This window comes from Equus przewalskii, chromosome 2, assembly GCF_037783145.1.
Source record: "Equus przewalskii isolate Varuska chromosome 2, EquPr2, whole genome shotgun sequence".
Lineage (NCBI taxonomy): Eukaryota > Metazoa > Chordata > Mammalia > Perissodactyla > Equidae > Equus > Equus przewalskii.
Window position 1 is genome coordinate 33,398,421 of NC_091832.1, and position 14,807 is coordinate 33,413,227.

General features: G+C 41.0%; 1 protein-coding gene across 40 annotated transcripts in view; it reads left to right on the forward strand.

Annotated features, from left to right (window-relative positions):
- The first annotated feature begins 484 nt into the window (after positions 1 to 484).
- Positions 485 to 14,807, forward strand: part of HP1BP3 (heterochromatin protein 1 binding protein 3) — a 34,174-nt gene continuing 19,851 nt past the window's right edge. For 2 of the 40 annotated variants that reach the window (XR_011534713.1, XM_070599880.1), the window contains exons 1-6: positions 495 to 635; positions 5,776 to 5,971; positions 6,408 to 6,507; positions 9,174 to 9,327; positions 10,613 to 10,772; positions 13,155 to 13,298. Coding sequence is in view for 35 of the 40 variants with exons in the window: in XM_070599880.1 (XP_070455981.1) it covers positions 5,876 to 5,971; positions 6,408 to 6,507; positions 9,174 to 9,327; positions 10,613 to 10,772; positions 13,155 to 13,298 (654 nt within the window). In the remaining 5 variants the exon portion in view is untranslated. Of the gene's footprint in view, positions 1,691 to 1,968; positions 2,596 to 4,015; positions 4,072 to 5,268; positions 5,382 to 5,775; positions 5,972 to 6,407; positions 6,508 to 9,173; positions 9,328 to 10,612; positions 10,773 to 13,154; positions 13,299 to 14,807 lie in introns of those variants that run through there. The other 38 variants (XR_011534714.1, XM_070599916.1, XR_011534722.1 and 35 more) reach the window with 36 other exon arrangements.

Sequence of the window (14,807 nt, forward strand, 5' to 3'; positions counted from 1 at the left end):
CAGTTCCCTCTCTGAGTCACTATTCTGCCCTGTACTGTCTGGATACTTAATAGGAACGAATGTGAGGTACTGAATTTTCCGCTATGTGGTTTTTCAATCCTTCCACGGTCCTCAAAGAAGGGTAGTTTGTTCTTGCGCTGTCGCTGAACTGAGAAGCGGGAAGCGCCAGCCCTTTTAAAGGCAGACGGATCGCCAAAGCACTTAAGACCCCGGATAAGACCAGGTACTGAACTAGACAGTAGAGAAACGGCACGGAGTGAAAGGAGCGCCCTTCCGAGGAGACCGAGACCGCACCGCCCAGGCCACCGGGCGCCCCCAGGCCAGCGCCCGGTGAAGAGCGCGGGCGCACAGACCCCGCCCGGACGTGCTCCGCGCCGCAGCACCCTCTCGCGGCCCCGCGCGCCCGGCCGGGGAGGCTCCGCGCGCTCCCTCCGCTCCCGCGGGCTGGGGGCGCGGCCGGCGCGGGGGCGGGGCCGGCGCGGGGGCGCGCGCTCGGGGCCGCGGGCAGGGGGGCGGGGCGGCAGAGCTCGGCGGCTGGGCCTGGAGGACAGCGGCGGCGGAGGCGACGAGCGGCGGCGGGAGCGGCGCCCAGAGGCCGTGCGGGACGCGGGCGCCAGGAAGGGGGGAGCGCAGAGGTAACGCAGGACGGAACGAGCGCGCGGGGAGTGGGCGCGGGTCCACTGGACCCCGGAGGCGCCTGGTGGAGGCCGCTCGCCCGGGGCGCCGACGCCGCTCCCCGAGAGGAGGGGGCGGGGCGCTCGGGTCCCCGGAGGTGGTGCCTTTTGTCCGCCTTCCCCGGCCGCTCCGCCCCTCCCATCCCCTCCCCCCTGCGACCTAGCCCCCTGCCCCTGTTGTTGACGCCTCCTCCGGGGCCCTGTGGCGCGCGCGCTCCCGCCCTTGTTTTGTTTGGACGGGGGGAGGTGGGGGAGCTCTTCCCTGGTCGAGGGCCCTGCGCGCCAGCGCGCCTGCGCCCGCGTCCCCCCGCCGCGCTCCGATTGGCTGAGGGCTTGCGCATGCTCCCGAGGCCGTCGGTGGGCCCCGCCGCCGCCCCCGGCCCCCCTCCCCCCACTCCCTCAGCGGTTTTCCGAGCCGGTTCGAAAGATGCCGGCGGCGGTGACTGGCTGCGGCGGGCCCGCCCCCCGGGCTCTCCGCCCCCGCCGCCGCCATTACGGAGCTCCCAGTGGTGAGTGCGCGGAGCGCCGGTGCTCCGGGGCCGCCGCCGCTTGTGTCGCGCGGGCGCTGCCGGGTGGCGGCGTCGGCCGGGACCGCGTGCCTGCGCGGCGTGAGCCCTGAGCTGTCAGCCGCGCGGAGCCCGCCCGCGGGTCGGGTGTCTGTCCGCCGCCGCCGGGCCCGGTTCTCGCCCGCTGCCTTCCTCTCGGCTCCGCTGCTGCTCGCGCGCCGCCGCGGCCGCTCCCCGCCGCTTTGTGTGCCGTGCCTGCTCCCGTCCTCCGGCGCGGGCCCGGCCCTCCTCGTCCCGTCCCTTCTTGCTAGAGCCTGTGGCTCGCGCGGCGGCCGCGGCCCGGGCGGACTTGCGCGCGGGAGCGTTTGTGGCGATGGAGGCGGGCGTGGTGAGGTGAGCGCTGCGGCCCTGAGCCGGCTGGACCGCTGTCTGCGGCCGAGGACGAGTCCCTGTGGTTTGCGCGGAGGACTGGACAAGGTGATCGGGCCGCTCCCTCCGCGTGGTCCCTCGGTGTGTCCCGCTTCCTGACTATCTGCTGCCGTGGGAAGTGCGGGTGGGATCAGAAGTGCGTTCGGGAATCCGCTTGGGACTTGATGAGCCCGCTGTCCTCAGTGTGGAGTCAGGCGGGACTCGCTTTATTTTGGAATGTACTTCAGTTTTGTTTAATCTGGCGTAAGCATAAAACTATTATGAGCTTTAAAATTTTTTATTGCTCCTTTCAAAAGTTTAGTGTAACGTGTTTGAAAGTAGGAGCCGCATTTTAAAGGGCTTTTTTGGCTTCGTTTTCAGGCTGGGACGATTGAGGGCGGGAAGTTGGTGGGGGGCGGTATCCTGAACTCTTCGGATGCGGGTGAAAGTCCCAACTGTGGAGCCAATTGGATTGTGGTTATCTTGTGAGGAGGGACCAGTTAGTGCCCAAAGGCGCTAAGTAAGTACACGCTGATTTACTGAAATGTGTAAGTGAAAAAAAAAAGTGAGCAGCGGCCAAATTACAGGCGTGCTTTTTGTGACGTTACCCATTAAGTCTAAACGTGGTGAAAGACTTTAGATTGGGAACAATTTGTTGTCAGTGCATACATAGCTAATGACATTATAATGTATAATGTACTGCATACATTTTATAGTAAAATATGAAATAATAATACTTTCCCTAAAATGCGTATTTTCAAGGCTGTCAGTAAACTGAAATACATTGTTTATCCTGCTTATTTTTCTTTTGCTTTCTCTTAATGTAGAGAAAGTAAATTAAAACTCTGAAATTCTGGACTTTCTGCTTTTACAACCTTTTCTTTACTGCCTGCATTAAAGCTATTTAGCATTTCCCTTGACAAAAGCCGATCTTTGTATTGTTAATCTAACATTAAATTAAAGAGACAGAAAGACTTGTCACCGCAAGAGGACCACATAAACCAAAGGTAAACACAGATTGGTTTTGGCACTTGTAAGAACCCAGATGGAAAACTTACTCAGTACGTTTCATCTGTTCATTTTTTTATTTAACAAATATTTGTCGCGCACTTATTCTGTGTCTGGTAGGTTGTTAGGCACCAGGTTTCCAGCCGTGAACCAGCTAGATAAGCTCTCTGCCAGGGAACAAGCTGGGCAGCCTCAAAGTCTGATCATTCAGAAGTGCAGCAACAAAAGTTAAATTAGTAGGTACATGGTGATGTTGAGGCGGTATGAATTAACCGTCCATATTCAGACGTCCCCGATTTAGGATTTTTCAACTTTATGATGGTGAGTTCCAGCATGGGAGTTCAATCTGTTGTTGAATTGCACAATTCTGGGATGAGATCAGCTCTGGACCTCAAAGATTTACTGAAAGAGGACTGTGTCTACTTTGTAATGTCTACTTTTTCTTTTCTTTTCTTTTTTTTTTTTTACTTTTGAAATAAACACACACTTAATCATCTTGTGAAATGACAGTGTGTGTGTAAAGGTTTCTACTGCTTTAAAAAAATCTTTGATAACTTGATTTTGCTCAGCCTCTTAGTGCATAAACCTTGTGATGGGTTTATTGAGACATGAGCTCATTGTAAGTTGAGGAAGATCTTAGTCTTGTTAGCTTTGTAATAACAGTGAACTTATTAAATAACTCGTTAACCAACCTATTATAAAGAAAGTATTATAGGCTGAAGCTTCAAGTTCCATGACCTTTACTAAGGAAGTTCAGAACTGGGGCAAACATTTCTAAATATTTATCCCAAATAACTTTGGGTTTTATTTTTTAAGTGTTCGTCACATATACTGGGTATAGAAATAAGTACTATCAGATGTCATTGTTCATTCAGCTTTTTTTCCCCAGTATTTATCCAGCCCCCACCATGTGTTGGGTACTGTTCTAGGTGCTGGGAATACAGTAATGCGTTAAAGTCCCAGCCCTGGTAGTGCTTACATTCCATTGGGAGAGACACATAATAAACAAGTAAACAGACATATATTGAATTGCGGGTGGTGTTAAATGCTATAAAGAAACCTAAAGAAGAATAAGAGGGATAGGAGGGCTTTCTGAGGGTGTAACATTGAGCAGAAACCTGATTGAAGTGTCTAGGAAAAGAGTGTTCCAGCTTAAGAGAACAGCAAGTGCAAACGCTCTGAGGCAGGGATGAGCGGAGCGCAGTCCAAGGGCCTAAAGGAGGTCTGTGTGTTTGCAGTTAGGAGACTAGAGTGATGGGTAGGGTAGTAGGAGGTGAGATTAGTGAAATAAGGGGGCTGGTAGTTGTGAGGTTTTCAGCAGGAGAATAGAGATTTTTTTGATGTTTTTTTGGTGGATGCAGCCAGGAAGATTGGCAAACCACCTTACTTCTCACACTGCTTTTCTGTGCTTATTTCTAGGTTGGAATAACCTGGGCATACTTCCAGCTTAATTTAATTATCATTCTTGTCTTTAGGTAAAGGATGTGTGATGTGTTTATAGACCACATACCTGTTGTTGCCCTGATTTTAGTCCATTTTATCACTTAGGCATTAAGAGTAGCTTGCTGTACCCCCCTCCCTTTTTTAATCTATTTGATTTGATTTTGAGTAATTAGTGAATATAGAGTTGACTGGAAAGGTTTTGACACTTTCTTCAGTATTTTGTTTACAGGGAAAATAGTTTTTAAAGATACCCAGTGAACAGAGACTCTTGAAGGTTTTGTTGACTTCACAGTAGCATTTTCAACCCATATAGTGTTATCATGGGTTAGGAAGGAGGAATTCATTAGCAGTATCACTTTGCCAAGAATAACCTGATTGTCGTGTTTTATTTTCCTGTAGTGTTCACGTGTAAAAATATCAGCAAAATTTGTTTAGTTTTTTCTATTATCAAGGAAAGTATATTACGATGTAAGTGCTAGTTGGATTAATGAGTAGGTTTATATATTGAAATTGTTCTAAGATAGACTTGGAGGTTTCACCAACCTAAATAATGCCCTTAAACTCAACTTGGCCCCCTTTCGCAGATCAAAAAACAACCATTTTTATTTTTGTATTTTTTAGTTACTTGAAGTGAATTGCTATATGGACATTTTAAGTAGTTTTTGTAACAGTTGATATTTTTTAAGTATTCGTGGATATTCCTATTTTAGTCTTGATAGTAAGTTTTAGTGTATCATACTATCTTGGATTCTTTCAGCTTCCTTTCTTTGCAGCCGATTAACAATTCGGAAGTCTGGCATTGCTCTTGGTGTCCCCATAAAAAGATTTTCCCTATAAATATGAAAGCATTCTCTATGTTTGGCTTTTTGGATTTATCCCAGTTGTTGTAGCTTGGGACTATTACTGGACAAATCAAAAACTCTTACATTCCAAAACAGGGTTGGAACTTAAAGTAGAAGTTGACTAGTCTGCCATTCCCCAACTCTTTGTTAATGTTCGTAAGCACAGAGATCTAAACATTTAACTGATCATTTTTTTATATTGAGGGATTTTTATTATAAAATGTCACTGAGTCCCAGATGAGACTGGGAGAGGGGGCAAGGAGTGTTGATGATGAGGTAAATTTGAGTGACTACGTGGGTTTTATCTTTGAATAATTTTGTTCTTCTGTGCTAGTTTAGCTTATATTAAAAATATGACAAGGTCTTAGAAACATGTTTCTGTTCTAGATGATGGTCTAAGTTTGCTTCTCTGGATCTGGAGCCTCTTAGAATGTCGTCTTCTTCAGCAGTATTTTTGCCCTTGTATTACTTCTCTAATGGAGATGTAGTTAAGATTACAGGTAGTTTTCCTGACCGCTTTGAGTACAGTAACAGCAAAACCTTTTCTCTTTAGTTAACTGATCTTTGAGTAAACATTTGACTAAAGTGTTCTTTAGTCTCCTTATTCTATCTGATGTTAGTTTCCTTCAAAGCTTTCTTGTCCTTGTTGCCTTTGTTCATGTGGAAGGTGCAACAGCTGCTGTGGCTTGCGCATTTGTCTTAGTCGCTGCTTTACGTAGTCTGTATTTTGATAGTGATTTTATCTTTCTGTATGATAACTGCCCAAGTCATCTGTCACTTAACTATAAATTTCATAGTTAAATATTTTTTCCCTTTGGATGTATATTAAATTTAGACATTTTAGTTTAGTTTTGTTTCTGTTAATCTTCACACCAGGTCTTTTCTGTGCTTTAGGTTGACTCTTCACCACACTGAAACCATTAGGAAAAATCCTTGTGGTTAACAGCAGAGGCTTCAGAGTGTAACCTGTACTCGGGCCTAGAAATTATTTTAAATGGCGACTGATACATCTCAAGGTGAACTCGTCCGTCCTAAGGCACTCCCACTTATAGTAGGAGCTCAGCTGATCCACGCGGACAAGTTAGGTGAGGTAGGGGCTGACACATTCTTGAAGCTCACTCTCGGATCAGTCCCTGACTTCAGGCCCTGCTGGGTTCTTCTTGGTACATGTTCCTTCCCCTGCTTTGGGGAGTCTGGGCTGTGAATCTGAAAAAATCAAATAGATACAAATTTCTTTTTATCGTCCCTTTCCCCTCGAGTTCCTGAGAAAACCTCCAACCTTCTGAATTTATTCCAAATCAGATATAGTTGTTTCCATTTGAAATTCTAGCTAAAATAAAATATTTTGAGAAATACTTCTTAAAAATCATATTTCACTTTAAAAAAATTTGTTGAAAGTAATTTGCATCAGATCCTGGACTCGACTTGAAGAATTCTCCTACATCTTCTGACACCCACTTAGGCCCCTTGAGAAAGAAAAGAGAGTTTTTTTATGCATGTGTGATTATGGCCATCTCTTTTCTTAGAAGGTAGAAGATAGCACCATGCCGATTCGTCGAGCTGTGAATTCTACCCGGGAAACTCCTCCCAAAAGCAAGGTTGCTGAAGGGGAGGAAGAAAAGCCAGGTAAAGTAAAGCAGTGGACAACTTAAAAAGGCAAAAGTTTCTACTCCCCTTTGGAGAGTCCCATAAATTCCCTTGAACTTAATTGTTCTTTTTTCATGGCTAAGTATTTTGGGGGAACATTTAAAGAGAGAAGTGGTACCTGTTGGTATGTCATTTCCAGACATGTGGGCAAAGTAAGAATTTCGCCTCGTCTGTAAAGATTTTTGGAAGGTGAAAATCTCGTGTTCTTGGAATTAAAAACAGAAAAATGGTTGGAGAGAGCAGGAACGGTTGAAGAGTAGCTTCTGGGCATACAGTGTCATGGGGATGAAGACTCTGGAAGAATGGAGGACTTGGGCCTTCAGGATGGACAGTGGAAGACTCACCCAGAAATCATCAGAAGGCCTTAAGGGAGCAAATGGGCGATCAAAACATTGATTTGTAACTGTGGTGTTGGTGGAGAGAAGATTGGCCAGACAGAGGTGGGAAATAATGAACTGAGGGATGTAGAAGCATCTTCCTGGAGTACTCCTTTACGGCATCCTAACCACCTCTTCTCCTTTTCCCTGCTTTTTTTTTTTTTTTTCTCGTGACCTTTTTCTTTCTTTCCTTATTCTTTTCCCCTTTCTCCCTTGCCTTTTAACTCAGGTTTACCAGAGATGGGCACATGGTGCTGTCCCTGTCATGGCTGTTAGAACCAAATATTTGCTGACCAGCGTAGATTAGGAATAAATATATGCCCCCTTGTTGCCTTTATCCCTTGGTGCACCAAGGATATACTCTTTTCTAGCCTAGTCTGGATTTTTTCTCAAAATCCTCGAAGGAAGACCAGAAGCAATTTGGATATCCTAGCCTAAGGCAGTTAGGAGACATGGGAATCAGCATATTAAAAAAAAATAGGTGCTGGTGGGTTGAAGATTGGTTATTTTGTGCAGCAATGAGATAAGCCACTTGGTGGCTCATCTTGATCTACATTTGTTTAACAGCCTGTTGAATTTGCTAAATCACTGATAACATCAGTTTTCAGAATATATGCCTGAGGGTTCAGATGTAAGGTATTAGAAAAGTCAACCAAGAATTTGTAAAGAACCAGTAAGTCACTTTACAAGATGTATGTTTGTTTAATCTTCTCTCTATCCCATTACAGTATTTTGTAGACAGAAAAATTTCGACTTCACTCATATTTTAAATTTTATACATCCTACATTTCACACAGAGGCAGACACAGTAGTTTAATGAGTTGGAAACAGTGTCTTATTTATAATACATACTCAATATCTGTGAGTGACTGAATCTTTATTAAGCCATCAACTATTAAGCAATTATTCTTGAGAAGGGAAGTAATGTGAAATTAAATTTATAGTTCTATTAATACAGTAAAACCCAGTAAACAGTTATTAGCTTTTCATCCTTTTTAGAATAAAGCAATGAATAAACAAACATATGACCAATGGTGAGTTCTTACCCACACAGCCTCTTAGCTCAGATCTTTGGGGCAAGGGACAGTAAAAGATACATTATGATAAAAAAATACATCTTGCAGTTATTATCTGTGTCGCCAGATACTATTGTTATAATGAAGTTCTGTCCTTAATATTTTGCAAAGCAGTTCTAGAAGCAGCAGAGCAGGGCAAAGAAGGATGAGAATCACCCACATAGTACAAGTACAGGCTTCCCCTAAAGCATTTTATATAATCTTCATAATAACTCTAATGAGGTAAGGTTAGTGAGACTTTGAGACATCAAAGAACTCGTCCTAAGATATCAAGCTAGAAAGTTATAAAGACTGAACTTGAATCCAGACGTCTCTGACTCTAAAACCTTGATTTTGGCTGGACGTATGTGGGAGGAGTTTTGACTTACATGCAAGTCTGGTTGAAGAGCATAATCCAGGATGAGATTTACAAATGATAATTGACCATTCTGAAATTTATGGCTTAGAATTTTAATTTGTTGAGAAACTAGACATTCCTGTAGAAGTGTCTTTATGTAGTTCCGTTATAAGGAGAAAGTGGTATTTTAAAAATTCTCTTATTTATGTGAAGGCCACAAAGAAGTCTTCATCATTATTTAAATTAGTTCACATAATTTAAATGACCAAACTCTTCAAACATATACTTTTATTTTTTGCCACTGGGGTGCTTTTCTTTCAAGTCCCTGCTTAACCATTTCCTGGGGTTCTGTGTTTTATAGTAGCTGCTTAAAGAGACATACTGAGAACAGACACAGACAAGCAACTGCAGACCTAATACGCCTCCCCTTCTCATATTTCTAGTCTTGTCCCACTCGTTTCACTTGGAAAGCACATGTTAATTGTTTATTACTTATTCCCTTACTAGGATTTGTTAAATTATGAAATGGCTAATTTATTAATTATGAGTCTCAACATTAATATTACAGAGTAGAACAATCAAGAGATTTGATTTGGGGTAAAATGAGTTTCCCTTTCTATGTAATTTCCAGTCCATCTCCTTGTCTTACAGAATGGTCTGGATAAACAACCCCTTGAATAGGCAACTTAAGTGACATAAAGAATGAGAAAAAACCACACTTGCTGTTTGTTCATTTTAGCATCCATCTGTTAATTGAGACATTTGGCTTATCTGTTTAATAAGATGAACTTTTACCCTTTTATTGACTCAGGCTTTGTTATATCTACTTGATGCACTTCTCACCTGATCTTTTAGAACCAGATGTAAGTTCAGAGGAATCTGTCTCCACTGTAGAAGAACAAGAGAATGAAACTCCACCTGCTACGTCCAGTGAGACAGAGCAGCCAAAGGGGGAGCCTGAGAATGAAGAGAAGGAAGAAAATAAGTCTTCTGAGGAAACCAAAAAGAAGTAAGGAGTTATGCCTTCTTGCTATTTGTAATTGAAGACTGTGTAAAAGAACTGTGGATCAGATTGTTTGAAGTGTTATAACATTGGTTTACACAAGATATTTGCTATTTGGAAGAACTTTTTAGAATTATGGTTTGAAATGTGTTTAGTATGTAGTTGTATGGTCTGTTAGAGTTTGTAATAGTTATCAGAACAATGGTTTGAATGATAAAAAGTTCATTTCTTGTGACTTTGGAATGTGTTTTTGTGCTTAGAATTTATTGTGGGAGTGTCTGATATTTTAAGCATTGACAGAATTTCAATAAGAAATGAAACATGACTATAAAAATCTCACCTGGGAGACACTTCACCATTTTATTCCCCCCTCTGGGCCAGGAATGAGTTATTTTTATATGCTTATGTTAATTGATATCGAGCCATTGCTAGAGTGACATAAAACTCTGTAACATGTTTGATGAAGTATTCAGTTGGAGGGTGACTATGAGAATCTGAAAGCAGAATTTGCTGTTGATAAGCTATTCAATGTGGTGGTGTTTTTTAGTTTAAAATTTTTTTTGCAAGATGGCTGGTAGCATTCATTCTAGTTGGTCAGAACGTTAGGAATTACTTTTTGAATAAAAGAATAACAGTGGTATATATACCTTCTAGGTTTAATCCTTGTTTTCGTAGGTTTAAGTAAGGTCTGTGGAATTTTTAGCAGCTATCCTGTATTTTAGGTGCATGGAGTGCTGTTATTACTTAGAATAAAATTTGTCTAATGCTTTATGGGTCACAAAATTGTTTCAGTAAACATAATCCCATAATTCTTGCAACAGCCTTGTGAAGTATTTGGTATTATATTACTATTTTACAGCTGAGGAGACTGAGACTCAGCTCACTTGCTAAGATGGTATAGCTAGTAAGTGTTGGAGCTAAAACTCAAATCCAGGTTTTCTGACTTCAGAGCTCGAGTTCTTTCCACTATACTAAATTGCATCTGTTGTAGTTGTTACTAGATACACTTTCAAATTCTCATTTCTTTTATGTACTGGCCCTTCCTATCAGTGCTAATTTATATGACTCCTCTCCCCTACGCCTAAGAGAAAACTCCTTTTTGGTTCATTTATAGTACCCAAATTTTCAAAAATGTTTGATTTTGTAAAATTTTGCTTATTTTACATATCATCTTAGTGTGGAAATAAAACGTTAATTTTTACCCCCTTTTCCCCCAGTCTTTTCCTCTTTCTGACTTTATACCTCTTTCTAGAGAGTTTATCTTGCATAATAACAATTCTTTGTTTTAAAGTGAGAAAGATCAGTCTAAAGAAAAGGAGAAGAAAGTGAAAAAAACAATACCTTCCTGGGCTACCCTTTCTGCCAGCCAGCTAGCCAGGGCCCAGAAACAAACACCGATGGCTTCCTCCCCACGTCCCAAGATGGATGCAATCCTAACTGAGGCCATTAAGGCAAGTTTTTATTTCAAGCAATTCATCTTAGATTTATTCTGTTCATCTTTTGCGTATTTGAAAATGACATACTCCTGTTCAGACATGAGAAATCTTGCTTTGCTTCCTAAAAGAGATTTAAGTAGAAGAAAGCCATTGTGAAGTTCGTGCTTTTTAATATGATCATATTTGATGAGCATTGTTAATTTTTTTAAATTTAAATTTACTATAGCAAATATTTTTAACTTATCTTTAGGTTTTTTTTCTTTTTTACTCACTTTAATTGGTTAAGCACAGTTTTTATTTGAAGGCTGAACACATTAATTCATTCAACAGACATTTAAGGACTAACTTCTCTGTGTCAGGTACTCCTACTAGTGATATAGCATAGAAAAAGACAGACAATGTCCTTGCCCTTGTGAAATCTAATTGTGACTCGAGGTAACTAAAAGCATTGAGAATTTTTCTTTTTAAAAGATGTATTATCTTTAGGTCCTTTTTCAAAGCTGGGCATCTAATATTAGTAGTGGTTATCATTCACACTTGAACTATAAGAAACCCTCTGAGAAACCTTACTGCCCTGTTTCACCACCTAGCCATTCCAAATACTTGGAAAAATTATCCTCCTTGCAGAGCATTATGACTTTGCCATAATCTGTTCACGTTTTGTATTGTATTATGTGATCATCAGATAATAGTTTCGTTTTAATTTTTAAGATTATCTTCCAATTTGACCTTGTCTTTTTTGTGTAAATTTTTCTGGTGAATTTTGCCCTATTTATTTCACATCAGATAATAAAAGGAGTTAAAATAGAGGCCATAGGCTCCCTCATTTCAGAGACCCTGTCGCTAGGATCTGAGTCAGAATTGGAGAGAGAGGGATACAGATCAATTTAACCAAGGATGATGTACAGGAAGGAACAGGAACAGCCTGATGGTCATTCTCAGAATTTGAGAAGACAGCACTGACATATAAACTTTAAGAGTTTGCCTTCAGACCTTTCCCTGCACTCCTTCAAGAGTGCTCTCAACTCATTAAGAAAACTTCTCTTGGTCTAGATAGCTTGGCTATGGTGAGATCTCTCCGAGTAGCCTTTCTTCAAGGATTTCACTTCATGACCACTCAGCCCAGGTTTGGAGGAGCAGGGTTTCAGTGAGGGTGGAGGAAGGACTAAAATTTTAAAAGAGTAAAACAAAAAATTAAAACAGTATGATCAGGCCTAAAGAATAATTTGAATATTATTGTGCATAAGTACAAATGGGATATATATCTCTCTCTCAGATGTATTCCAAGCAGTGTAACAAATCATGATTTCAGACCACTGATACCATTTTCTGACTCAAACAGGAATCCTGATGTCTGCTTCTGTCTCATTGTCAGGTTGGTGGAGCAAGCAATTGTTTTAGCATTAGAGAGTTCTTTTCTGCTTGATTTTCTTTGCTTTGTATTTTCTTGTAAGATCGGGAGTAAACTTCAGTAGGTTGTAATAGGCCAGAGACATTTACTTGAAGTAGATGACCCATATTAATGTAACTTATTTGTATTGTACAGTCATTTTTGGTCCATCTTTCTGAGTTATTTTTCTTTGTTGTCAAAGTATGTAACATTCAACTAGTCTTTATCCAGTGAGAATGAGTAAGTGCTACATTCAGTTTATAGACAATAGCAACAAAATTGGTGGACTAGCCCATTACATAAGTAACAGATGTTACTCAAGTGTGCTTCAAAATGTAAAGCGTTCAAAAAAATTTGCTGCGTTTGTGACATAATGACCTACTTAAGTCTTCTATAAGGATGAGTCAAATGGAATACAGATAAATAGGGTGGAAATAGGAGGGCACCTTAAATTCCAAGCGAATGCCCTCATTGTTACTGAAAAGTGCCCTTAAGACTCTGCCATCTATAAACCCTTTTTTGTGCCATTTATTCAGATTATCTTAGCTCTCTACTGGCGTTCACACAAAGCCTACAGAGAAATATTGTTCCCAGTGTGCCAAAGCTCATTTGATAAAATGGGCCAGGTCTGTGGTCCTACAGACAATAGAAATGTTCTGCTTTCCTCATTTTAATGCTGAAGATCTGTCTTCCACTTATAGAAGAGGATTAAAATGGAAAGAGGTTCTTCATTAACACACAGAATGTTGTTCACATGTACCTTTTCTTTGGCTGTTTTGAACAATTTAAAATTATTATTGCAGAAATATTGTAATTCTGTATTTCTCCACAGCCATGATAAACTAAAGTTACCTGAAATACTATTCATTCTTCCCTGCCATTTTTTTCCTCCATTACCAAGTTCACTTCCAAAATAATTTTTTGGAAACATATGTGCCAGATTTTCTCTCTAATGAAAAACAACTAGTTTAAAGTAATGTGTATGGTTTGGTAAATCTGTTTTCTAGGCATGCTTCCAGAAGAGTGGTGCATCAGTGGTTGCTATTCGAAAATATATCATCCATAAGTACCCTTCTCTGGAGCTGGAGAGAAGGGGCTACCTCCTTAAACAAGCACTAAAAAGAGAATTAAACAGAGGTGTCATCAAACAGGTATTAAACAGTTGTTGCTAATAAGATCATTTCAACATGTATTAGCTGTAAGTCCATGTTTAGTAACATTTAGGCTTTTGGTGTCTTTTTTGTTAAAAATGTTAACATGATGATGAAATGTTTAAGCTTAACCTAGTTTTTATTTGAGACTAAGTTTCAAAATCACTGGTGCCACTTACCTTTAATAAGTTAACTGTTCTAGAGAGTGTAAGGAATAGGATAGATAGTGTAATTTTTTTCTAGCTGCTTGTGCTTTTAATTGGATTTTCTTTAGGGGCTGCTTGAGCTTGAGATCATGTGGTGCTGAAGATGAGAAATAGGGTTAAGGAATCCTGTTCTTGCAACTGCAAAAAAGATAATTGCTCTTGTCTTAGGTTTTTAGTTTTAATGCCTGACTTACATGGCTAGACTTGTTACCGTTATAAATTAGCTTTTTAAATAGGTTCACCTTAATTTATTAGTAGCTAAAACCATAATAGTTTGTTAGGAGCGTCAGAGAAGCCTGAGTAAATTGAGACTAGTACTAAAACCAATATTGATTTGAGGCGTAAGTCCTTGTTACTTTGCATAATACATCAAAACATTGCTTAGAATCGTAAAAATCTAAAGCTAGAATGGGCTTTATCTTATCTAAATCCTCTTCAGATGTCCAGAGGGATGAAGTAACTACCAAGGTCCCATGGTAGTGGCAAAGATGATTCTAAGGGCCTAGTTCACTGCATTCCCAGAGTCCTGTTGCCTTTCTTCCATACCTTTCTGCACAGCTTGATAAATACAGAATCTGGTACCATTCAGGCATTTAAACTGTCTTTAGGAGCTTTCAACAGGTACTTAATTCCATATCAAGTGTCTTTTGTGTGCCAGGTGCTTAGGAGTCAGTCAGTCCATCAGTGAGTAAAGTAGAGATTGCTGCTGTGTGGAGCTTACATTGTAGCTTTCTCACAATGCTGTAAAACTGATATTTAAATGGTCTTTAAAATAATCGTTGATTATATTATCTAACCAATATAATTAGAACCGAAAGACCTGTCCTGTATTATAGTGTATGTCAGCAGAGTTTATGAACTGGTTTCATCTTTTTCTTTATGGAAATACAGTTGGTGACTTATTCTTGACTCATAGACTGACCCTCCGTTTGGTTGTTAACAGTTTATAGGCTGAGAGCATTTCAGCTTGATTGCTACATTTAGAGCAGTGTAGGTAAAGCTAAGGTGTGGAGGACTTGGGTTAATGGTGAATCAACTTTAAAGTTCAATGAAACTGCTTTGTAAACTGGAAATATGTGATAAGACTTATACGTACTATATGTGCAATGTCTTAAAATTATTAGATAAGCTTTCTCATATGCAGTAATAATCTGTAATGGGAAAACTGGGAAACAGTGTGGCCTAAGATCAGCTAGACTCTAAACTTTGTTAAAGAGCTGTCTTCCTTTCAAGATAGTGAGAGATTTTCTCATTTTCCACAAGAGATTGTATCTCTTCCTTCCATGGGACTTTTTTTTGTTGA